General features: G+C 43.0%; 1 protein-coding gene and 1 long non-coding RNA gene across 2 annotated transcripts; both read right to left on the reverse strand.

The window, feature by feature from the left end:
• Positions 1–2,212: 2,212 nt before the first annotated feature.
• Positions 2,213–6,040, reverse strand: LOC140065602 (uncharacterized). Its single transcript, XR_011847979.1, has 2 exons — positions 5,768–6,040; positions 2,213–2,441 (listed from the first exon to the last, which is right to left on the reverse strand). It is a non-coding gene; the product is annotated as an uncharacterized lncRNA (long non-coding RNA).
• A 10,541-nt stretch (positions 6,041–16,581) lies between these two features.
• On the reverse strand, positions 16,582–24,956 carry LOC140134678 (neural cell adhesion molecule 1-like). The gene is made up of 8 exons (XM_072155162.1): positions 24,828–24,956; positions 22,633–22,716; positions 20,718–20,924; positions 20,313–20,594; positions 20,115–20,226; positions 18,914–19,077; positions 18,567–18,750; positions 16,582–18,284 (listed from the first exon to the last, which is right to left on the reverse strand). The coding sequence occupies exons 1-8, from the start codon at positions 24,886–24,888 to the stop codon at positions 18,230–18,232; spliced, it is 1,149 nt and encodes a 382-aa protein (XP_072011263.1). The 5' UTR covers positions 24,889–24,956; the 3' UTR covers positions 16,582–18,229.
• Between the last annotated feature and the right edge of the window lie 476 nt (positions 24,957–25,432).

Consider the following 25,432-nt stretch of genomic DNA (forward strand, 5'->3'; position numbering starts at 1 on the left):
AAGATGTTATATTGTACCTTGCTGTGTGACTAGGCACTCGTCCCCTGGGAGTGGCTGGAAAGGATGTGTCCTTTTCAAATATATGAATAACTTCCCACACTCAGGATTGGCTGTAGAGGAGCAGGGGGCGTCGCTATGCCAAGTGATGGGTGTTTTCATAAATTTGAAAAGGACACATGGAGGAGCAGTTTCCCAAGGGTGGGGGGGGAACTGCTCCTTTCCAGCCACTCCCAGGGGACGAGTGCCTAGTCACACAGCACATGCTAATAAAAGGTACAATATAACATATATTTTTTTCTGTAAAACCTATTTTTTATACAAAAACACTTTGGCAGTGTATGTACTATGCTCTGTGGGGACTGGGGGGGGGGGGGGGGTGCTAAAAATGGGTCTCCTGGTGACAGGTTCCCTTTAACTGCCGGCATGGATGTGGCCATGTTTTCTTCCAGCAGGCGCATACTACTTATAGACTCGTGTATAAGCCAAGGTGATGTTTTTCAGCGCATTTTTTGTGCTGTTGTTGAGTGGTTTTCGTTGTACATTGGGTTTTGGGTTGTGATATTCTCAGGACTTGGATTTATGGGAATCTGTTGCTTATTATAAAACTGTATAATGAGCAGCAGGGCGGACAGGATGATAATGGACTCCGGAGGGATCACCCTGTAAATCACGGAGAACATCCGTATGTCTGGGGCCAGTGCCTGGAAGTTGTCGGCCGGCAGCCAGGGATTTTGGTAAACTCCACCAGAACTTCTCCCCAAGACCCGAGTTCTGATTGTTTAGAATGTTCTATTGCTTTGTGTTTCATTCTATACAGGGTCATAACTCGCAGGACCCCCTTTTATTTTAGAAATGTATCGAAAAAATACAAATATAAGTGATATCCCGGGAAAGATAGGGGGCCGGGACCTATATCCGGAACATCTTGAATGCCGCCATATTGGATCAAAGACAAGTTTTTACGATGCGAAGTTTGTAAAAAAATTGCATATTATTAGATTTGCAATTTGTCCGGAGGTTCAAAAGTTTTTAACACGGATATTATCCATAGATTCTCCCGGAGAAGCTCCTTCAGCGCTGTGTTCAGCACCACGGACAACACGACACAGAGCTGTGCATCACAGGGAACGTTCCTGGTGATTGATGAGACTTTCTATATTGGCAGAATGCAAGACCCGGGTGAGGACCTTTGTAGGTCCTAAAACCTCTGCAAAATAAGAATTTATGTGTGTATGACGTGTCTACTACCTCTCTAATCCTTATAAATGGCCATACTCCCCCTACTAATAGTGCCCCCTAACTGTGTTTCCCCAACAAGCAATCCAATTTTACTGTCCTGTCTTCAGCATCCTGGTACAAAATATGATGATAGTTATGTAGTAGTTATGTCAATGTCCACCTGGAGGCATCTGACCTCTTATGGAAGGGAGAAGCTACGGGTGAGAGATAGATATGTGGACATTTTTGCTCTGTTCTATCTCACTATAAGGCTGCAGTAAAAGTTATACTGCTCAGTACTGCTCTATAATGTCCTCCATTCTGTTGCCTCTTGTCTCTCATTATATGAGGGCAGCAGCATCTCTCACGTTTTAAGGATGGCACTTCATAACCCTATAGAGGCAGAAGTATGGCATGTTGGTCATGGTGGGAATTTACAAAGTGGTTGACCACGCCCACTTTCTCTACCAAAGTGGATTGTGTGGTGTAAAACATCAAAAATTCATCAATTTTATGCACAATTTAGCAAATTTTATGACTTTTTGCTACTGGAATTGTGCAGAGCTTGATACATTGCCCCCCATTGTGCAGTGCCGCAGGGACTATAGGTAATTAGGTAATTTATCCATAAATGCACACAGGAATTGTGGCCTTTTTAAAAAAATGTTAACACCTCTGTGACTTTTTGGGGTGTTTGGTGACTTTTCCTGTAGTAGCAGTGCCCTTTTCGACAAATGTGGTGCGAAGGGTGCAATAGTTATAATGTCTTCCCCATCACCCCATCTGTAACGGCCCGCTGGACAGATTATGTTCCCAAATTCATCCACTTCTAATGCCCTCTAATGTGGGAAAAGTATGGCTAAGTAACCCCACAATCTGCGTGGTATAATAGGAAGTTACCTTTAATAAAAAGTACTTTACCTTTAATGTAAAATCTCCCCCCCCCCCACCTTAGCAATGCAAATACAGTAAATTATTTTCTGTGACACTGGGATGGTACACACAACAGCTTTATTGGATATTATCATCAGTGGTTACACATTGGGCATCAGTGCCATCATGATGGGCTATGTATGTACTTTTGACCGTATCACAATGGAATAGACAATAACAATGATGATCATGATGATTCCCACCACCAGGGCGGCGATGTTCAGTTGGAAGGCGGTCCTGGAGTGCTTCACTGCCCCGTCAGAGTCGTTCTCATTGGAAGAATTCCGGGACTGAAATAGAAAATTTTCATTTTATTAGCCCTGATAGGTTTCTTCGGTGTGCACTTAGTGGGTTTTGCGCTGTATATTTTATTGCACTTCCGTCTATGATGATAATAATGAGAAGTAATCTCCACAGAACAGGAAGGCTCGGCTTATCGTGAAAACTATCAGAATACTAATTAAATTTAAATTCTCTTTACGACCGCCCTAAATACAGTTGCTCCTCCCCCAAAGACTTTTATGGGAGACTGTAGTGGGCGTGCTTTTTGAGATCAAGATGGACTGTGACCATGACTGACTTTTATGAAAGATTGCATGGATTAGATAGTTAGATATAGTATTTACCTTTTATTATACTCCTGCCTGTGATGATAATAATGAGAAGTGATCTCCACAGAACAGGAAGCATCAGCTTATTGTGAAAACTGCTGACACTTCCTGTTCTGTGGAGATCACTTCTCATTATTATCATCATAGGCAGAAGTACCATAAAAGGTCAATTTTATATCTAGATGACATAGAAATCAACCATAATAGTCAACGACCTCACAAAGCACGTCCACTAGAGTCTATTATGAAAGTCTTTGGAGGTGGAGCCACTGTATTTAGGGTGGTCAAAAAGAGATTTTTTTAGAAAATATTATAGAGCTTTTTTAGTTATTGAAGGGATTTATTACACATACAATCGATGGATCGACATGCAATGCTGTGAAGGCACTGTAGCAAAAAGTGGAGTAACCCTTTAAATTGTGCCTCAGCGATGTTTAACTATACATCTCACTATAGGACGAGGCTGTAATCCTGACGATATGGCTGGATAGTGATTTTCACTCTGTGAGTGGGGAAAACTCAAGGATTTAGGTTACTGCATAGTACAGGGGTATTGTGGGTAATATGTTGGGGGAGTGGGAAGTTTGTGCCCGCAGATGACATTGTACAGCCAGGGTCCCCAGGGTATGGGGAGAGTATAATAAACAGCGCTGTTCTTTGGCACCGGGTGGGTCTCATGCGGCAGAGACGTTTATAATACATGTTTCTTATTATTGTCAAATGTGACATTATTTTAATTAATAGAAAACAGAGACGTCTGTGTCACATCTCATCTTCTTGGCTCTTAGAGGGGAGTCTTTGATGCCTTAACCATACTAGGAGAAAAAGTTGCAGTATCCAGCTGCCAAATCTCTTATAGTCATAGGGGGGAGTCTTAGAAGAGGGGGGGGCGGGGTCAGGGTAATGTAGAGTAGATACAAAGTCTAAGACAGGTCTTGTGTTAATAGTGGAGACAACTGTAACGACATAAGGAAGACAAAATAGTATAATGTCCTGGTTATGGTTATATACCCCCAGTTTTGGGTTGCTGAAGTGAGTTTCCCAATAAATCCAGTGTAGAGGTCGCCAGCTAGTCCCTATAATATGTCCCCAACCAAAAGACATCGAGAGACCTAGCTTCTGTGACTCACCCACCCCCTCCCCTCTGCCTAGACTTCTATGTAGTTTCGGTTTTGTTGCTAGCAAGAAGGAATTCAGCAGAGATCCAGGATGATAAGATAATTAGGAGGAATGGTGGTAGAATGATAAGAGCCAGGTAAGTGGAGAAGGAAGCACTTTACTCTGCTGAGATAAATTACAGGGTTACTTGTGTTGCCGTGTACCCCTGTTACCCTGTTGGTTGTCACACTCATTATCAGGTACTATACATAGAACTCAGCATCTCCAAAGACATTAAAAAGAGAGTAAGAGAGTATCTTTGAGGTTTCCAAGGATGAGAAGTTTGATATCAACATCTCAATGCCAGGCAGCACCTGGGGTTTGGTAAAGCCACCAACATTTCCTACGCCATTGACATGTGATGCAATAATCTTGATTTGGGATTATTCTAAATTCTAGTTAATGGGTAACAGTTGGGACTGTTCCTTGTGGCTTGGGACTCTGATTTCTGGTTGGGTGGGCTTGGGTAACTCGATAAGGGTGCGTCTGTAGTTTTAAGGAGACCACAAAGTTAGGACTTCAGGTTCGATTAAAGGACATATACCATCAATGTATGCACTCCCCCCGTAGCACAGTCCCCCCCAAAGCACATACATAGGTGAAGGGCGGAACTGGAAGCATTACGGGGGGAGAGCATACATCAAAATATGAGGCTACCTGAGGCGCTCAGGTGACGTCGTAGACTGAGCACCCCAGGGTTAATTGCATAACTTTTATAGCTCTATATTTTCCGCGATGGTGGATAATAAAAGATGTTCCTCAGAAACTTCTTCTTAGGACACATGTAACATCAGTAAAGTGATGGTAGATGTCCTATAGGGTTGATATTTGGTACAGACCCCCTTTAAGCCAAACCTTATCCCTAACCAAACTCCCTACTACAGAAGAAGGGATAAAGGATGATAAATCCCGTAGCCAAGCCCCAACATCAGCAGCACCAATCCCTATTCTCTCTTCATTGTTTGTTACATTGTATTAGTCTGGAGACATCTGGAACATCTGATTTGTATTCGGGATCTAGGAGGATATATATGGCGTCCCCTGCAGACTGTGGATAAGGAGCCAAGCGTCTCAAGAAAGACAACGGAATGCAGAGAGGGAACTAACAATGGGATGTAGAACTTTCCAAATATTCTTAATAGTGTATGAGATTGCCTACATAGCAATTCCATAAAAGATGCCAAGTATAATATTCTAGAAGGAGAACAATTCCCAGTCTGCTGCTCCACAGACCGATCACCGTCAGTAAACTACATTTAATGTAAGTCATAATGGAATTAAAGGGAACCCATCATAAGGTTTGACCATGAAGCACTAGAAGCAGTGTTAGGTATTACTCCTGGAGATCTGTGTATATTGTTAGTAGCAGCAGGACTGTGAAATATGGATCTATATTCCAGAATGATATTGTGTCCTCACACTGCTGTTCTCTCTGCATTGAGCTGTTCCATAGCCCCTCCCCTTTGAAAGCTTTGGGGATGCTCTGTGGAGCAATTCAATGCACAGAGCTAAGAGCACAGCAGTGTGTGGATTTTATTCAGACCTATGGTTATTCCCATATTAAGAATGATCTGCTTTCACTGTGATCTGGAAAGAGACTGGCTGAGGGGAGTCTCTGCTCATGTCAGAGATCAGCTGAGTGTACACATTCCTAAACTTTGGAGACCCCCTAGCTGGCACCCAGTGTAAAAAGATGTGATGAGACTAATATCAATATCCCAATGGAAAATCTCTTTAGTAAACTCCACCCTGGAAGACAGAGACATAAAATCGGAGCCTCTTATTTTGATTTTTAACCCTAGACAATCCCTTTAAGACCCCCAGACTTGATAAAAGTTCCCTCTTACCTTCACGGAGAAGATGAGGGCAGCGAGCCCCAGGGGGCAGCAGCAGCAGACCATGCTCACGATGGACCAGATCAGGTAATCCTTCTGTCTTATGTTGGCCATAGTTGTCCCAGGAGGTTCTGATCTGTCACCGCTCCAGCCGTGCAGTGATGCTCGGACCATGATGTGAGAAGATTTTCTCTGGCAGGGAGGCGGAGTCTGTGACATGAGGGTGGAGTCGGAATGTGTATCCTTTATGTCTTACAACTTTCCCAAAGTTAGTTTTGGATGCAATGGCATGTTGTCCTGTCCTCAATATCCCCAAGACATGACACAGGGGTCACTGCATGTTATTAGTATGTTACCCAGAGCAGTGATGTAGCATCCAAATTTAGGGGGGATCGTATGTGATCGTATGTGAAGCAATGTCATGTCATTCTCCTATAAGAAAAATTCTTATAATAAGTGAAATTGACAAGAAGAGGTTAATCCCTCCCCTTTGTAAACTCTCCACTGCCTCCATGTCATAAAATTTTAGGACATTCAGCGCTCCATTAATAGTCTCAAGACTTCACAAAGTTAAAAGTTAAAATTTTGGTCAAGCATTGACGGCAGGAGCCAGGATTAGGGGGCTGCAAATAGAACAAAATTTATATATTACTTTAAGAAAAATGAATTCTGACTATATCAGAATGCAGGCTGCCAGGATCAGTCGCTACTCTTCAGATGGATTCAAAGGTAAATCACTAAAAATGTGATCTTTTTTCTATCCAGATCCAGGCTCAGGGCACCAAACCTCAAGTACACCTTCTGCCAGGACCGCTATCTATACAATCATAAGAAAAAGAAAGTTTCAGGACATAATAATAAATGACTATAACCTCCGATGAAGAACATCACACACAGATTCCACGGGGTCATTACATGTTCACCAGAAATGAAGCCGAAATGATGAGGTCATAGGTGCCCCATGATCATATTCTTGAAGGTCCATCTTTACAGAAATAACTTGTACTCTTGGTTTCCTGACCGCCCAACGTGGTCCTTTGCATGTCTGCTAGAAGATTTGAGGAGGGACTTTTTCACCGGTCAGACCAGCAGATGGGTGACATCAGACCAGCAGATGGGTGACATCAGACCAGCAGATGGGTGACATCAGACCAGCAGATGGGTGACATCAGACCAGCAGATGGGTGACATCAGACCAGCATATGGGTGACATCAGACCAGCAGATGGGTGACATCAGACCAGCAGATGGGTGACATCAGACCAGCAGATGGGTGACATCAGACCAGCAGATGGGTGACATCAGACCAGCAGATGGGTGACATCAGACCAGCAGATGGGTGACATCAGACCAGCAGATGGATGACATCAGACCAGCAGATGGATGACATCAGACCAGCAGATGGGTGACATCAGACCAGCAGATGGGTGACATCAGACCAGCAGATGGATGACATCAGACCAGCAGATGGGTGACATCAGACCAGCAGATGGGTGACATCAGACCAGCAGATGGGTGACATCAGACCAGCAGATGGGTGACATCAGACCAGCAGATGGGTGACATCAGACCAGCAGATGGGTGACATCAGACCAGCAGATGGATGACTTCAGACCAGCAGATGGGTGACATCAGACCAGCAGATGGATGACATCAGACCAGCAGATGGGTGACATCAGACCAGCAGATGGGTGACATCAGACCAGCAGATGGGTGACATCAGACCAGCAGATGGCTGACATCAGACCAGCAGATGGGTTACCGGAGGTTGGGATAAGGAGAACGCCAGCTTACTGGGCAGCAAGTAGGAGTAAGCACCAGATATTAAGGTGTGCCATCTAGGACCAAACTGCCGATCATGGTGGTGGATTGTAACCACCATATTAGTTAGGTAAGTCTGTCTATTGAGGGGAGCACATTAGAGCTTGGTAATCAATGCCTGAATGTTACAGCGGAGAAGATTCATAAATGTTCTAGAATAAGGTGGCTCTGAAGAAGATGATTACAACACAAGTGTAAGTAATTTTCAAACCATTTGTTGCCTCATGTAAGACTGTAACCACCGTGCCACCATTGTTTTTGACTCTGCTAGGGCTTGTTATCAACAGTTCAACATTTTCCATTTCTTTCTGTGCTGCCCACATCGAATGGGGAACCACTCATCTCAGAGCCACAAGATCGCAACCAACGAATGCTACTGCTTCTCCTTTGTTTACAGGATCTACATAGATGTCAGGTTTCTGGGGTAGTGAACCCCCTGGACCACCGCGGACGATGACACAAACCGACACCTGGGACCGGAATCTAAGTGGCACCCGGGATTCGCCAAGTCCTGGCGCAAAGCGGGTTGGACTTGCTGCGCCGTGGTATCACCAGGTTGCTCCACAGGCGCGACTTTGTCTGCGGTGGCAGCTAAGGCTAGGCACACAATCGGCAGGCAATCTCATGGTCGGGGGCAGGCAGGAGGTCAAGACAGGCTGCAACGGTTCTAGGTCAGGGACGGAGCAATAGGTCAGGGCTGGCAGCGAAGAAGCAGACTCTGGAAAATGTGCGGGGTCACAACAGGAGATCAACACATCGGAAACAATCACAGAGGGAAGTTTTCTCGATGGCATTTAGCTCAAAGATCTGGAGGGGAATGCTGGGAGCAGCCGGTCTTTATAGAAACCTGGGAAGCTGGCCTCTTAAGTTTGTGGGGGCGCCTGATCGCCAGCCGGGACAGGAGCAGAAACGTGGAGAGGTAAGTGAGCTCGGACCAGGGCGCCGCCACAGAGAAGGGCATGGGTATGCCTGTGATCCGAGATGTGAATGGCGGGGGCACTCGTGATAATAGATCAGAGTGATGGTATGTTCAGTCTATCTTCTCTGTAAGTCTCCTAGTCGTAAGGTAAAATACAGCGATTCTGTGTTGAGTTGCTATGTTATCACCAGATGTGGCTCTGTGCATCATGGTCAAGCATCTACACTATTGTCTCCTTTCTCCACAGGTTCTAGAAGTTCTTGCAGTCTGTTAAGGGACATTTTTTTTTTTAACATAAACCACGTGGCCGTGTTCTTATGAGAAAGAAGAGACTTTCTATTGGTGACTCTTCCACACTCGCCTAAATATCATGAACCTGGACATGTATCATGCTAACTGAGGCCTTAGAAGTCTGAGATGCAGCTCTTGGTTTTGTAGAAATTTATCTGGCTAGTGTGTGATATTCTGTGAATTTACTGGGATGTCGGCCCCGGAGAAGATTGTCAAGTAAATGATTTCCAATTTTTTATTAATATAAATTGATGACCTCTTATTTTTTGTAAATAGCCTTAGAACCTTTTCTAGATTAATGAGCAGCAGCAATGGCTTCTCTAAGATCACGCTGATGACTTTCATCCTTGGCATTGCATTAACATACACTTTATAACTCCAAATACCAAACTACAGAAACTTCTGCTTTTATAAAGGTGGTCACACTTGTTGATGATCAATCAAGGCATCACCCAGGACAGGTATCCTTAAAAAAATGGATCTGGCTTGGATATAGTGACCTGTATGAACTTGCTTTGTACATTCAGTGAATGAGACATATAGATTTCTCACGTTTCAAGGAATTTGTGTGTTACAAAGTTACAACTGTAAGAACTTTTACAAAATGTTAGATTGTGGAAGAAAATTTCTGCATATCTTATAATGTAATAGTCTGAAACATCTTGATGTTTCTTTGCAAATGGTAACAGGAAATGAAGAAATCTGGAGTCTTACATGAGAAAGGGAAGATACAAATACATATGGATGTAAGTTGTCTATATATCTCTACAGCACTGATACAACTGATGCATTTTTATGCAATGCCAGTGGCTCATGACCAGGGTCAGGGCCTGGGCACTGGACATACCTGGGCAAGTGCCGGGGGCCCAGAGCTCCTGGGGAAGGGGGGGGGAGGCACATAAGGCTGTACATAAGGAATCCATGGGGTGAGGGGGGCTGTATCTAATGAATCCATAGGGTCTGACGGGGGCTTATGTAAAATAACCATGAGGGGGCTGTTTGGTATGATAAAGTAGGGAATATTTTAGGGAACAGAAGACTGTTTTAGTTATTGAATTTTTAATGCTGCCATGTGAGTTCACTGCAAAGGGGCCCACTGAGGCTCTGTCACCCAGGGGCCCAGTGAAACCTGGAGCCGACCCTGCTCAGGACTGCCAGCATTCTCACTCTTGGCTTGTTCCATGACTCCATCTCTTAATCTTGTCCTGTATGACGACCTCAACTAGTCCTGACTACAAACCCATGCTACCTACCTGACCCTTTGGTCTGTCTTGTTAACTATAAGTGTACTTCACCCTTGTCTTGTTTATAGCTACTCTGATCCCAGGGGCTTGTCTCTTACCCCGTCTTGTCATCTATCACTCATACTAAGACTACAAGAAGAAAAGAAATACCCCCCTCACCTCAGACCTCTAACAGAGTGAAAGGTCTTCTATAAAACATGATTGTGAGGTCCTTAAAGGGTTTTACCCCACTAAACTACTAGCCCCCTCGGGTAGGGTATGAAACGTCCTTTCTAGAATTCCCAATTTTTTATGAAATCTCACCTGTTTCCCTATAAAAATCTTCTCCAAAGTCATCTCCAAATGAGCAGAGAACAGTCATATTTTAAGTTCAGAGGTAGAGGCTGTCACTTCACTTGCATAATCGATAGTTAAAGAAATAGCCAGGAACTGCATCTTACTCTGCAGTTTATATTCCCAACTTTAACTGTCTGTATCTCCCATTTTGCAGAGTCCCAATCCTGATGCAATCTGAAAGATTAGAATCTTATCTTTAATATGACACCAGCAGAATGTTGCTAGGTGTTATAGAAATAAAGATAGTGTAGAATTAATGCTCTTACATAAACCTACACTCTGTAAAGGTGACTCATTTCTGCTCAGTTTCTGGTGACAGGTTCCCTTTAGAATTAATGGAATGTAACTCTGTTTGATTTAAGAATGTTATGACGCACACAGTAGTGGATTATGATATGGGCGGTTTGGACGGCCACCTGGGGCCCATGACCACCTGAACCAATTGCTAGGTTTGATACCGTCCTGTAGAGATAATAAAGAGAAGGACCTCCAGCCATGATTGCTTATGCTTTCAACAAATACTTAGGCAAGGGTTCTTCTAAGACCTTTGAAGGCCCTTCAAAGGTCCGCAAACTGCAGAACTAAAAGTGGACAGAAGGGACCCTATGTAAATTAGATTCCCCAGTAAATTAGACTTTCCCAAGTAATGGCCAACAATGTTTATACAGCCCAGTACATGTCAGTATGTGATGATACCAGATCCCCCCAATGTCCCACCCCTCCAACTCCCAAATGTAGGCAGCACAACACAAACTGGTAGACCTTGACCCAGCAATAACTATATACAGCCCCCCATGCATCACTATATATAGCTCCCCCAGCAATCACTATACACATCCCTTATAACTATATACAGCCTCCCTATAACTATATAGTCCCCTATAATAACTTTGTACATCCCCCTATAACTATATACAGCCTCCTGTAATAATGATATAAACAGCCTCCCTATAACTATATACAGTCCCCTATAATAACTATATACAGTCCCCTATAATAACTATATACACCCCTATAATAACTATATACACCCCCTATAATAACTATATACACCCCCTATAATAACTGTATACACCCCCTATAATAACTATATACAGCCTCCTATAATAACTATATACAGCCTCCTATAATAACTATATAAAGCCTCCTATAATAACTATATACAGTCCCCTATAATAACTATATACACCCCTATAATAACTATATACACCCCTATAATAACTATATACACCCCCTATAATAACTATATACACCCCCTATAATAACTGTATACACCCCCTATAATAACTATATACAGCCTCCTATAATAACTATATAAAGCCTCCTATAATAACTATATACAGTCCCGCTGTAACAACTATATACAGCTTCTGATGATCCTCTCATTGTCCCATCATAGGCCCCTTTAAACATCTCATCTTCCCCTTTAAATCTTGAGATGATTTATCGTATCCTTAGTGTCTCCCAGAACACGGATCTGGCTGATCCTGGAGACTGGGCCCTTCATCTGACATCACAGGGGCGATCGGGCCGCAGTTATATCAGGACACTTGCAGGGCGCTGCCAAGATCCTCAAGAAAACTTGTTGTTTTCTCAGAAAATCAAGAAGGCGGAGCCAAATATAACCGCCAGCAGAGCGGGGGCGACTACGACATTGCCAAATTCAGAAATTAACAAATAGCAATGAAGGTCGACCTCCCCCCCACCGAGGCCTCCAACACCCCCCTTACATCTGGATCTCCATAGACTCCAATTAGTATAAATTTGGAATAAGAATCTTTGACGGAAAGGGTTAAACTTTACAACTTATTTCTCCGACTAACCACAAAGAAACTTGTAAAACTTCTCACATCTGAGAATCCGTTACATTGAATCATTTAGACAATCCACTTTAAGCTTTACAGTGTTTTGTTTATAGGGATACATTGTAACAAAACTCCAGCTCATTATATGCGTGACTTTTAGTTTTCTGATGGATACGGACAAGAATGTTCTCCATCCCTGATGATAGAACGGAAACATCAAGTTTATTAGAAATTTCCAGAACGTGTTATAATGTGCAAATTATACGTCATTTATGCAGTTCTGTTACAATTGTTGCCAAAGTACACGGGTCCTCCGGGAGAATTCTTCATATTTTAGTTTTTTAAAGATATTTATTTGATGTCAGAGCCATTGTTTATAATTAGAGAATGAGAACCAGAACCTAAACTTGTACTTCTCACAGCTGAGGGTTCGTTGCAGTTATATGTGGTCTATTGGTTGTTGAGATAACCTGACTCTCCTGGTAAATGACACTGGTGTTGTGACTGCATCATCCCACTGCCTGGATCACAGTGCTGCACCCATGACTAATTGTATCAGTGTCCAAAAGGTGCTGATACGATTTATCCGTATAGAAACTTATTTACTGGCCAGTTGGCATGTACTGGCTGCATCCACTACAGCTGAGGGGATTTCTGGCAGCCCCTGGCTTTCAACTGCCCTCTTATTCAGTACATGGGCTGGGATGAGCATGCATGTATATAGAAAAGAGTGGCTGATCAGGTCCCAGCAGTGTAGCATTGGAATTAATATTGTAATTATTGGTTAGGGGCGTAACCAGCAGAGGCAGGGCCCAATAGCTGGCATCTGGATGGGGCCCCCTTTCCACATACACACACATACAGTATATACTGACACCATACACCATATACACACACAGTATAATACAGGATATATACACACATACAGTATATACAGACACCATACACCGTATACACACACAGCATATACACATCACAGATACAGCATATATACACACATAAAGCATATACAGACACTATACCCCATACACACATCATAGATACAGCATATATACACACATACAGTATATACAGACAATATACACCATATACACATAACAGATACAGCATATATACACACATACAGTATATACAGGCACTATACACCATATACACATCACAGATACAGCATATATACACACATACAGTATATACAGGCACTATACACCATATACACATCACAGATACAGCATATATACACACATAAAGCATATACAGACACTATACCCGATACACACATCATAGATACAGCATATATACACACATACAGTATATACAGACAATATACACCATATACACATCACAGATACAGCATATATACACACATACAGTATATACAGGCACTATACACCATATACACATCACAGATACAGCATATATACACACATACAGTATATACAGACACTATACACCATATACACATCACAGATACAGCATATATACACACATACAGTATATACAGACACTATACACCATATACACATCACAGGTACAGCATATATACACACATACAGTGTATACAGACACTATACACCATATACACATACATACAGCATATATACACACATACAGTGTATACAGATGCTATACCCCATACACACATCATAGATACAGCACATATCTACACACATACAGTATAATATAGCATATACACACATCACATACACCGTATACTCACACAGCATATACACATCACAGATACAGCATATATACACACATACATGTTATATACATATTATAATGTGCAGTATAATATGTATATAATGGTGCACATCCTCCATTCTTTAGTGTCAGCATGGATGTTGGGGCCCCCTGACACTGTGGGCCCCATAGCAGCAGCTACCCCTGTAGTTACACCCTTGGATCATATTGTATAGAGATTGCGTCTTTGGGGTTGCTGGCCGCTCGTTCGCCTCCGGTTTGATTACAGCCTCATTATTGCTAAGATTTTACAAAGTTTAACTAAACTTTCTCCCACATCCAGGCAGCTGGCAGCGCCCCAGCATAATTTCCTGACTGGGGGATGTTCTATGTGCAGCGAGGGAGAATTATACGACTTGGCAATAGGACGGATTCACAAATCTCCAGCGTAAATGGATAAACAAGAAACATTCAGGACTTGGGGGATAAAAACATTGTGCAATTCGAGTTGTGACCTGTAGGTGGAGCTATAATATTGCAATGATTTTAAAAGCATCTACATAAAGGGAATCTGTCAGCAGCAGTTAAGTACTGTATAATCCTAGGCATTAGTAGAGCAATGTCTGGGGCCCCAGGATGGTATAACTAAAGAGGTTGCAGTGGTTTGAGTTGCAACTTGGTCTGTAAACCAGGAGGACACAACACTTCAATCTCTTTTGTCTTCCCAATTTAAGAATCATAAATCCTTCAACCTTACTCTGTGCACAGAGATTTATGATACAACCTGCTGATGTTTCTCCCTACTCTTTCTTAGGAGATTATTTGTCAGAATTAACAACAAGTGAAGTAACTGAGACTGTAGAGGAATATGTATCTGTAACAAAGAAAAAAATGTTGCAGGAGCTGAGGCTTTTCCATAAAACATCAAAACTTTATTTTCACGGTAGATTAAAAAGCTGTACAAATGTCATGGTCACACTGGACTAGACCTATGTGTTTCGAACCAGGTGGTCCTTATTCATGGTATATTCATTATATGTATCTGTAGGTCAGTAACTTCTCACTGTGTATAGTGGGTATACATGCAATATTATAAAACCGAGCTGCTGTATCTAAGCTGCAATTATATATGAATCCACCTTACATAAAGCTGAGCCACTGTATCTAAGCTTTCAGTATATAGGAACCCAATTTATATAGAGCTAAGCTGCTGTATCCAAGCTGTTGTGGCATCCAACTAAGTGGAGCCGAACTGCTGTATCTCAGCTTCCATTATATAGGGATCCAGCTATGCTGTGAAATAAGCTGTATCTAAGATGCCCTTATATCAGCATAAACTTTACATTGAATTGAGCTACTGTATCTAATTTTCCATTACATAGATATTCAACCTTAAATGAAGCTGAGCTGCAGTATCTAAGCTGCCTTTATACAGCCATCCACCTTACATAAAGCTGTTGAATCTAAGTTGCCATTATATAGTCCTACACCTTACATTGAGCTGAGCTGCTGTATCTAAGCTTTCATTAGATAGATAGCCAACGGTACATTGAGCTGAGCTGCTATATCTAAGCTGTGATTCTATATTACATAGAGCTGAGCTGCTATATCTAAGCTGTGATTATATAGGAACCTCCTTACGTAGAACTTAGCTGCTGTATCTAAGCTGTGATGAGATAGGAACCTCCTTACATAAAGCTGAGCTGCTGTATCTAAACTTCCATTAGATATCCAACTGTACATTGCGCTGAGCTGCTATATCTAATCTGTGATTATATATTACATTGAGCTGAGCTGCTGTATCTAAGCTGTGATTATATGTGAACCTCCTCACATAGAGCTGAGCTGCTGTATCTAAGCTGTGATTATATATGAACCTCCTCACATAGAGCTGCTGTATCTAAGCTGTGATTGTATAGGAACCTCCTTACATATATCTGAGCTGCTGTATCTAAGCTTTTACTATATAGCAAATCACCTTACATAAAACTGTGCCACTATATCCAAGCAGCCATTATACCCGCGTTAGATACAGCTGAGCTGCTGTATCTAAGCTTCCATTATAGAATTATCCGAGCTGCTGTAAGGTACCATGTGGGGTCCCAAGCTAAACTTTTCCCCTGGGGAATTAGAGTCTTTAGTTATGTCCCAGAGGATAGGATTAGATACATCAGTTCAGTAGACAGTATCACACATAATAGACTCAGATACATCACTCTGCTGACAGTACAATACATGGTTGGATTAGATACATAGAGACAGTATCTGACCATTCCATTCTCTATTGTTCTCTGGTGTCACAGCCTTTGACCACAAGGGGATTTTCCATGTTCCATCTGTTCTTCGTCTCTTTTCCCCTTTGTATATTCCGGTCCCGTCTGTTTTGGACAGATAATTAGTGTCTGGGGATTTTGCCCTAAACTAAGACGTCCCAATCTGATATTACAGTATATTGATGCAGGCTGTGAATTTTTTGAAAACCAAAAACCATAATTTTTCTGCACATTGTTGTAAAGTTTTCTAAAGTTTAATGTTTTTACACCCAAAATGTAGAAAAATCACAAATATATGCTGGACAATAGGATGACTCTGCCATCTTGTGGCCACTAATGAGTATTACACTTGGTGCCCCATTACTGTTTCTTTCCCCTGTTGCCGGCTTCTACAAGTCTCTGACACCTCCAAAAAGACTCAGACAGAAGACTGTTTTTATTTTAAAGAATTCATTTTATTCAAAATCTTCCTGAGATTTCCACACGAGCAGTCAATAGATAATCTATGTACAGGATATTATAATACATGGGTGAACACAGCGAAGGGAAATCCCATCTCCCATCTCTGTACATGGGGCCAGAATAATTAAGAAGTCTTCAATTCACCAAGGCCTGCCTCAAAGCTGAGATTTTGTTACAGGGGCACCACTTATCTCTTTAGTGCTTTTATTTACACTGATACATTGTAACAAAAATCGACAGCCAAGAAAAGAAAAAAACAAAGTTTTCATGATGATCATGGAGGGCTTGGGTAAGATTGGTGGGGATCTGACCCCTGACACCTGCAGTGATCAAATGATTAAATGCTTTACATCCCCTTGTGGCTGTGTCTGGTATTGCACCTCATTGCTGCTAAGTCCCCATTGCCCCCACCTCACATACATTTACCATTTCCATAGGGACTGCTACACAGATTCAGGGGCACTTTGAATTTTCTTTCTAGTCCCCACGGTTGCTGAGTATCAGTCCTAGTATGTGACCATTTTAATCCTCAATACTGTCAAAGAGGAGGTGCTGGAGCAGAGAAAGGGGCGTGTGTTATGCTAATCTAGCATCTCATCATAACACACACCCCTAACTTTCAGCTCCTTCTCTCTGACAGTAGAGAGGATTAAAAAATGGTCACATACCTTTAAATTTGTCAGAAAAGATTAGCATAAAACAAGCACCTCCTCTCTGACAGTGGAGAGGATTATAATGGTCACATATCTTTACTTTGTCAGAGAAAATTAGCATAACACACGCCTCCAGCTCCTCCTCTCTGACAGTGGAGAGGATTAGAATGGTCAGATACCAGGACTGATATCTTCGCAACCATGGGGGCTAGAAAGAAAATTCTAAGTGCCCCTGAATCTGTGTAGCACACGGATACATCTCCATGTGCTAAGTGGTAAAGGGTCCCCTTTAAGTGAATGAGACAAAGCTTCAATACCAGGTACAAACACAATGAAAATGTATGTTACATTTAACTATATTAAAGGGATTGGACTCCCAACCAATCATTCTGAAATTGATATCCTACTCATATTCCAAAAAATCCCAATAAGCTTTACTTACTGTAGACTGCATTATAATAACTCTCTTCCATAGAGGGGAACATTCATAAGGGGGACAAATAATTAAGGGACGTACAAAAAGAATCTAAAGCATCTAAAAAAAAAATGAAAGCACTTGTTAATAATTAGCTCTGACTAATATAACGGGGAGGGGCTGGTTACATGCACAGCTGCCATATTTACCAAGTTATATTTACAAGGGGAACCATTCACTCATATTCAGTATCATTGAATAATTTTACTAAGGGGAGGGATCTAGTACTTAAAGGGGAAACACACATCCTCATTGGTCCTCAGGGAATATATTCAGGACCCTGCTGATTCCATTAATCAATGGTGTTAGTGCAAGTCTAGGTGCTCTATAGAGCATCGTGGCCCCTTGATCCTGGAATCAGCTGGGGGTCCCATTTCTCATATCCTCTTCAAGGACTTATTGGTGTATTTCCCCTTTAAATGGACATAAAGTGAATTGCTGAGAATTGTTCTATACAGTGTAGATCCGTTTCCATGATATTTGTCATCGGCACCACTTGTAGGGAGAGGATGGGTGTCAGGCGTCGATACCCGAAATGTTCACCACATGACTCTTGTCCGAAGTCTCCTTCCTGCAAAAAGTTACACACATTAAGACTTTGTTGTAGCCTTTATATGGAATTAAGCTGTGAAATAATCCGGAGCTGCACTCACTATTCTGCTGATTCTGCACTTCTGATAATGTATAATACATATATATATATGACTGTATATAGTCTGGTGTTTAGATCACATTTCCCAGAATGCAAATTGAATTGTAGAGAATGAATAGACTAGGAGGAGGCAGCTCTGAAGGTGCAGACTTGTGCATGCAGCTCTGCAGTGTAATTCAGATTGACCACAAAGTTACTCACTTAATATCAGGCTCCTCCAGCTTGACCCTTGGGGTGGTTCGGCCCAGCACATTGGTGTTGAGGTACATGAGGAAGCCTCGGCGCCTGGTTCTGTAGCAGGTCAGGTCCACGGCCAGAAGAGTCACCAGGAAGATGAGAAGGAAGATGCCAGTGATCACCCCGGCTCCTACACCCTGTGAGACTTCTGAAGAGACAGAGACTGGTCAGTAAAGAGTCCAGTAATCAGCTACATCATCAGTGTATTCCAGCAACAGCGCCATATATTGCACAGTGGCTATACTTGGTATTGCATGTCACTGTCATTCTTATATTGGGGGACCTCTATTTGCCTGTCAGCTGATACTCACCCATGACCTGTAGGAACAATGTTGTGTTGTGCTCCCCGTAGTGGTTGATGGCATGGCACGTGTATTCTCCCTCATCAGACTTCTCCAGCTCGGTGATGGTCAGCTCCAGGCCGTCAGAGCTCAGCGCGTACTTCTGTCCATCCAGAGGCACCTCCTCATCCCCCCTGTAATTACAAGCAGACACCTGATCAATACATAGCCAGGGGGTGGCTAAACCTAAGCCTACCCCGTGTGATACTGAGCCTAGGTATCTAAGCCTAGTATATGTGATACACTAATATGAGACTTGGTATCTAAGCCTATACTGTGTGATACAATATAATGAGCCAAGGTATCCAAGCTTATGATATGTCATACAATCTGATGAGCCTGGGTATCCAAGCCTAGCATATGTGATACAGTAATATGAGCCTTGGTATCTAAGCCTATACTGCGTGATACAATCTAAAAAGCCTAGGTACCCAATGCTTATCATACAATCTGATGAGACTTGGTATCTAAGCCTACTATATGTGGTACAGTTATATGAGACTTAGTATCTAAGCCTATACTGTGTTATACAATCTAATGAGCCTAGGTACCCAATGCTTATGAGATGCCATACACTCTGATGAGGCTTGGTATCTAAGTCCAACATATGTGATACAATCTATTGAGCCTGGTTATCTAACCCTAGCATTCACTACACAATCGGAAGAGTCTAGGTATCCAAGCTTATCATATGTGATATAATCTGACCAGCTTGGGTATCTACGCCTGGCATATGTGATACAATCTGTTGTGCTTGGGTATCCAAGCCTGGCATATGTGATATAATCTGATGATCTTAGGTATCTAAGCCTGGCATATGTGATACAATCTGATGAGCCTGGGTATCCAAGCCTGGCAAATATGATACAATCTGATGAGCCTGGGTATCCAAGCCTGGCATATGTGATACAATTTGATGAGCCTATGTATCTAAGCATATCATATGTGATACAATCTGATGAGCCTATGTATCTAATCCTGGCATATGTGATACAATCTGATGAGTTGCAGTATCTAGACCTACAATTCAGGATACTGTCTGCTTATTCTATTATGTGAGATACTACTGTGTCCTGAGCTGATGTATCTAAGCACAGCATGTTGGATACTGCCTCAGATTACCAGTCAGTACTACCTCCTCATGTTGTGCCTATAGGTGGATGTCACTCACTTTTTCCACATGATCCGGGGCTCGGGGTGTCCGGTCACGAAGCAGGTGAAGGACGTGTTGGATTTTGAGGTGATGTTGGGGTTTGTGGTGTTGAAGTGAACGATGGGAGCAGCTACAAGGAAAGATCAGAAGAAGGTCATGTCCCCCATCATGTGCATCTGATACTATTCCCCCAGGTGCCCGGGTCAGGGGTCTCACCATTGACGATGACGGAGACGTTCTTGTAGGCCATCTCGTTCCTCTCTCGGATGTAAGCCATGCAGTAGTACATGCCGGCGTCGGAGAGCTGGATCTTCTCTATGCTCAGGGTGCCATCAGCGCTGGCCGAGAGGTGACCTGGGAGGGGGGTGATGGCCATACCATATCGGTACCAGGTGACCTGGGGCTTGGGGATTCCTTGCACATCACAAGGCAGCTTAGCCGTGGAATCTGCATCAAATTCCTTCCGCGTCTTCACATCCTTCACAAATGTTGGTTTTTCTGCAAAAATTCACATAATACATTTTATGAGTCTATTGCAGTACTGCACCCCGACCTGTAGGGGCGCTGCTGAGCATCATTGCCCGTCTACATTAGGCTGGATGATAGAGGTCAGTAACTTACGGATGATCCTCAGTTTGATCTCCGCGGTCGCGACCTCTCCGGATTCGGTCTCTGCGTGGCACTGGATCACGCGGTCCGGCTCGATCTTGGATGCGGTCACGTAGAGACTGCGCACACTCTCATCAATGTGTTTTTGCTTGTAGCGCCCTTCTTCATCCTCAATATCCTCATCGTCAGTCATCCATTTTAATGTGGCCTCAACAGTGGCTGTCAGGGGGAAACAAAGATGATTTTAGAAGTTGATCACATTTAAAGGGCATCTCCACCCAAAATCGATAAATGCCCCAAAGTAATCCCCTTTTAATGCCATTGCATGTTAGACATTTTTTTTACATTTTAATTACAGTTATATCAGGTATATCTACTGAAATCCTGCCTGCACATCATATGTGAGAGGTAGTCACAGCCCCGCCCCCTACCCCTATGTCATATGTGAGAGGTAGTCACAGCCCCGCCCCCTACCCCTATGTCATATGTGAGAGGTAGTCACAGCCCCGCCCCCTGCCTGTATATCATGTGTGAGAGGTAGTCACAGCTCTGCCCCCTGCCTGTATATCATATGTGAGAGGTAGTCACAGCCCCGCCCCCTGCCTGTATATCATGTGTGAGAGGTAGTCACAGCTCCGCCCCCTGCCTGTATATCATGTGTGAGAGGTAGTCACAGCCCCGCCCCCTGCCTGTGTATCCTGTGTGAGAGGTAGTCACAGCCCCGCCCCCTGTCTCTATATCATGTGTGAGAGGTAGTCACAGCCCCGCCCCTGGCCTGTATATCATGTGTGAGAGGTAGTCACAGCCCTGCCCCCTGCCTGTATATCCTGTGTGAGAGGTAGTCACAGCCCCGCCCCCGGCCTGTATATCATGTGTGAGAGGTAGTCACAGCACCTCCCCCTGTCTCTATATCATGTGTGAGAGGTAGGCACAGCCCCGCCCCCTGCCTGTATATCATGTGTGAGAGGTAGTCACAGCCCCTCCCCCTTTCTCTATATCATGTGTGAGAGGTAGGCACAGCCCCGCCCCCTGCCTGTATATCATGTGTGAGAGGTAGTCACAGCCCCGCCCCCCCTGCCTGTGTATTCTGTGTGAATGGTAGTCACAGCCCCACCCCCTGTCTCTTTATCAGGTGTGAGAGGTAGTCACAGCTCCGCCCCCCGGCCTGTATATCCGGTGTGAGAGGTAGTCACAGCTCCGCCGCCTGCCTGTATATCCTGTGTGAGAGGTAGTCACAGCCCCGCCCCCTGCCTGTATATCCTGTGTGAGAGGTAGTCACAGCCCCGCCCACTGCCTGTATATCATGTGTGAGAGGTAGTCACAGCTCTGCCCACTGCCTGTATATCATGTGTGAGAGGTAGTCACAGCCCCCCCCCCCTGCCTGTATATCCTGTGTGAGAGGTAGTCACAGCTCCGCCCCCTGCCTGTATATCCTGTGTGAGAGGTAGTCACAGCCCCGCCCCCTGCCTGTATATCCTGTGTGAGAGGTAGTCACAGCCCCGCCCACTGCCTGTATATCATGTGTGAGAGGTAGTCACAGCTCCGCCCCCTGCCTGTATATCATGTGTGAGAGGTAGTCACAGCCCCGCCCCCTTCCTGTGTATCCTGTGTGAGAGGTAGTCACAGCCCCTTCCCCTGCCTGTGTATCCTGTGTGAGAGGTAGTCACAGCCCCGCCCCCTGCCTGTACCTCATGTGTGAGAGGTAGTCACAGCCCCACCCTCTGCCTGTATATCATGTGTGAGAGGTAGTCACAGCCCCGCCCTCTGCCTGTATATCATGTGTGAGAGATAATCACAGCCCCGCCCCCTGCCTGTGTATCCTGTGTGAGAGGTAGTCACAGCCCCGCCTCCTGTGGCATCACTGATATTATTGTACTATAATTACATTGTGAAAGAGAAAAAAAGAATATGGAATACGTCTCCTTACATTTACACAAAAAGTCTTTTCCTTCTCCAAGATAAATCTCTCCATTGGACGGGATAATTTCTAGTCCGGGTTTAGAACAGAAAACTAGAAAAAGAAAAAGAATTACCATGACTTTCTGCTTTCTCATCATTTTCATTATTTGTTTATTATACTGAACACTTCTCCAAATTAATTCATGGAAACTCCGCCCCAAAATGAATGAATTAAAAATGTCGCCCAACCTAAATATTAAAAGGTATCACAACAAATACAAATTGTCTCCAAAACTTGAACAAAACTTCATCTTTAAGTTAGAGGAAAACTTTTCAAGTGTTTTTGAAAGTCAATCGAAAAATTCATTAAAAAAAAAAAACATTTTTTAAAACAGTTACAAAACTCCAACATTCGATTTTGATAAAGGTTTTTAAACCGAAGCCACAAATGAATTTCAATTAATGCATTTAAAACTTTATTCAAAAATATTAAAAAGTATTTTTAAAAAATTGGTGCAAAATCTGCAGCAAAGAAGCAAACGAAAAACAAACATCAAACTGTGTGTGTATTAAAGGGATGCATTATGAAGCAGACATACCTTGACAATGCTGTGGCTACACTGATGCAGGATCATAACTTGGTTAATCCCTGTGCTGAGTGGTTTTACTGATAAAACAGATATAATATTATGATAACGAAGCTCTGCCCCTTCTATGGCTGCTTCACTGCTTCTCCTAGCATTGAGTTATTCTCTGCAGGAGAGGATGATGTAATCCCTGGGTTGTGCCTGAAGGCAGAATAATCAATTGCTGCACCATCCTCCAGCTGCTGTGTATGAGTGATCCAGCTCAGGTTGATTAGTCATGTCTTGACTAACCTCCATGTGTAATTACAAGCTCCCGTGTGTATTGTGTTTATGTAGGCAGCCAGCCTGACCCAGCTTTCCCAAGGTCCTGAATGTTATAACTGTTTTTCTTAGCAAAACCACTCAGCTCAGGGATTAACCAAGATATGATCCTGCATCAGTGTAGCTACAGCATTCTCAAGGTATGTTTGCTTCATAATGCATCACATCCAATGGTAGGTTTCCTTTAAGACCAAGATGGATCAGAACCTGCAGCCAGTGACTGATTATTAGCAGATCCTCATCAGCCCCCCCGATACTATCAGGGCGTAAAGTACAACTAAACACATCCAAAATCTGCCTTCCCCGTGGCTATAGTAATTTACAGGTAAGACTGAAGTATTAAACATTGTTTTAGTTGTGTTCTCTTGTATTGTTATTGGTAAGTTTTTCTGTAAACTCATCAATGTTAGGTTTTTAAATTTTGTTCCGTTATATATTATACGCAAAATAAAAAAGTCAAATAATAATAAGTTATAATAGTAAAATTAATTAGACAAGTAAATAACAATTTCCCGATTGTTATCGTGCACGGAGCACAGGTCAAAATCATAACAATGCGAGAGAACATCTGTTCTGCGGGAGCGTTGGACGCGGTCCAGTGCGGCCGCTGATCCGTGGACATGGTCATTGTTCACCCTGCGCTCGCTGACAATGACACGTGTTTGGCGTCTGTGACTGCGCGGATCAACTTACTATCACATTTATATTGTATACAGGCGGTCCCCTACTTAAGAACACCCGACTTACAGACGACCCCTAGTTACAAACGGACCCCTGGATGTTGGTAAGTTACTGTACTTTATCCTTAGGCTACAATAATCAGCTGTAACAGTTATCACAGGCGTCTGGTGAAGCTTTATTGTTACTCCTGGTTCTTATGACAATCCAACATTTTTAAAATCCAAAAAAATTTGGATGGGGCTACAATTATAAAATATACAGTTCCGACTTACAGACAAATTCAACTTAAGGACAAACCTACAGAACCTATCTTGTACGTCACCTGCCTGTATAGTCATTAAAAAAATTACCAAAAAAAATAAGAAAAAAGTTTTTGGTGCAAAATGTAGACTACAACATAAAAAAAGCATAAAAGTTAAAAAAAGAATGTGAACATGAACAAATGTATATAAAAACTGAAAAAAATGATGAAAAAAAATAAATGAAAGGTTACCAAATATATTTTAACTTTTGGTAAACTTTTAAAAATATAACAATAGAAAGTGGTAAAATATACAACGAAATGTTATAAGTTAGAACACAACAATGTGGTAGATACATGTGACATGATAGGTAGGTGGTAGGAGTCACTCACCTGATTTGGTCAGGAGCAGTAATAAGAGGATCGGGCATCCTTGAGGTGACATATTGAGCATCTTGTGATCCCTGTGAGTGTGTGGTGCCTGTCTCTGACCCTTAGAGGATTTATACCCTGGTGTCCCTGATCCTGCCCTCTGCCCCCCTCACTGCCCCGCAGCCCCCTCCTCACCCCATCTCACGTCCTACTCACTGCTCACCTCACTACCATGTCATCCCAGAGTCTGCGAGGCGCCAACAGCAAGAACTGGAGACTCCGGAGACCATAAGGGAGAGGAAAGGAGGGGAAGGGGGAGGAGGGGGACATGGGAGAAGAGACGTGTGTCTGTCCTGAGGAGGAAGGAAGGGTGCTCACTGCTTACACACTGCTCTACTAGAGGGAGATGATTGTATCCTATAGGAATGACCTACATTTCATGTAAAACTAAGTGAGCTAATAGAGACATAAAAATAGAAGAGATCCCCAGGTTATACCAGCTGTACATATATCATTATATACAGGAGATCCCCAGGTTATACCAGCTGTACATATATCATTATATACTGGAGAACCCCAGGTTATACCAGCTGTACATATATCATAATATACAGGAGATCCCCAGG

Source organism: Engystomops pustulosus, chromosome 6 (genome assembly GCF_040894005.1).
Source record: "Engystomops pustulosus chromosome 6, aEngPut4.maternal, whole genome shotgun sequence".
NCBI lineage: Eukaryota > Metazoa > Chordata > Amphibia > Anura > Leptodactylidae > Engystomops > Engystomops pustulosus.

What these genes read in the sequence shown, in the direction of transcription:
- LOC140134678 (XM_072155162.1), bottom strand. Translation starts at nt 24,888, where the DNA reads ATGCTCAATATGTCACCTCAAGGATGCCCGATCCTCTTATTACTGCTC. An exon ending in GATCAAACTGAGGATCATCC is followed by an intron (nt 20,595 to 20,717) that starts GTAAGTTACTGA and finishes GAATTTTTGCAG; the next exon opens with AAAAACCAACATTTGTGAAG. An exon ending in CGTCTCCGTCATCGTCAATG is followed by an intron (nt 20,227 to 20,312) that starts GTGAGACCCCTG and finishes CTTTCCTTGTAG; the next exon opens with CTGCTCCCATCGTTCACTTC.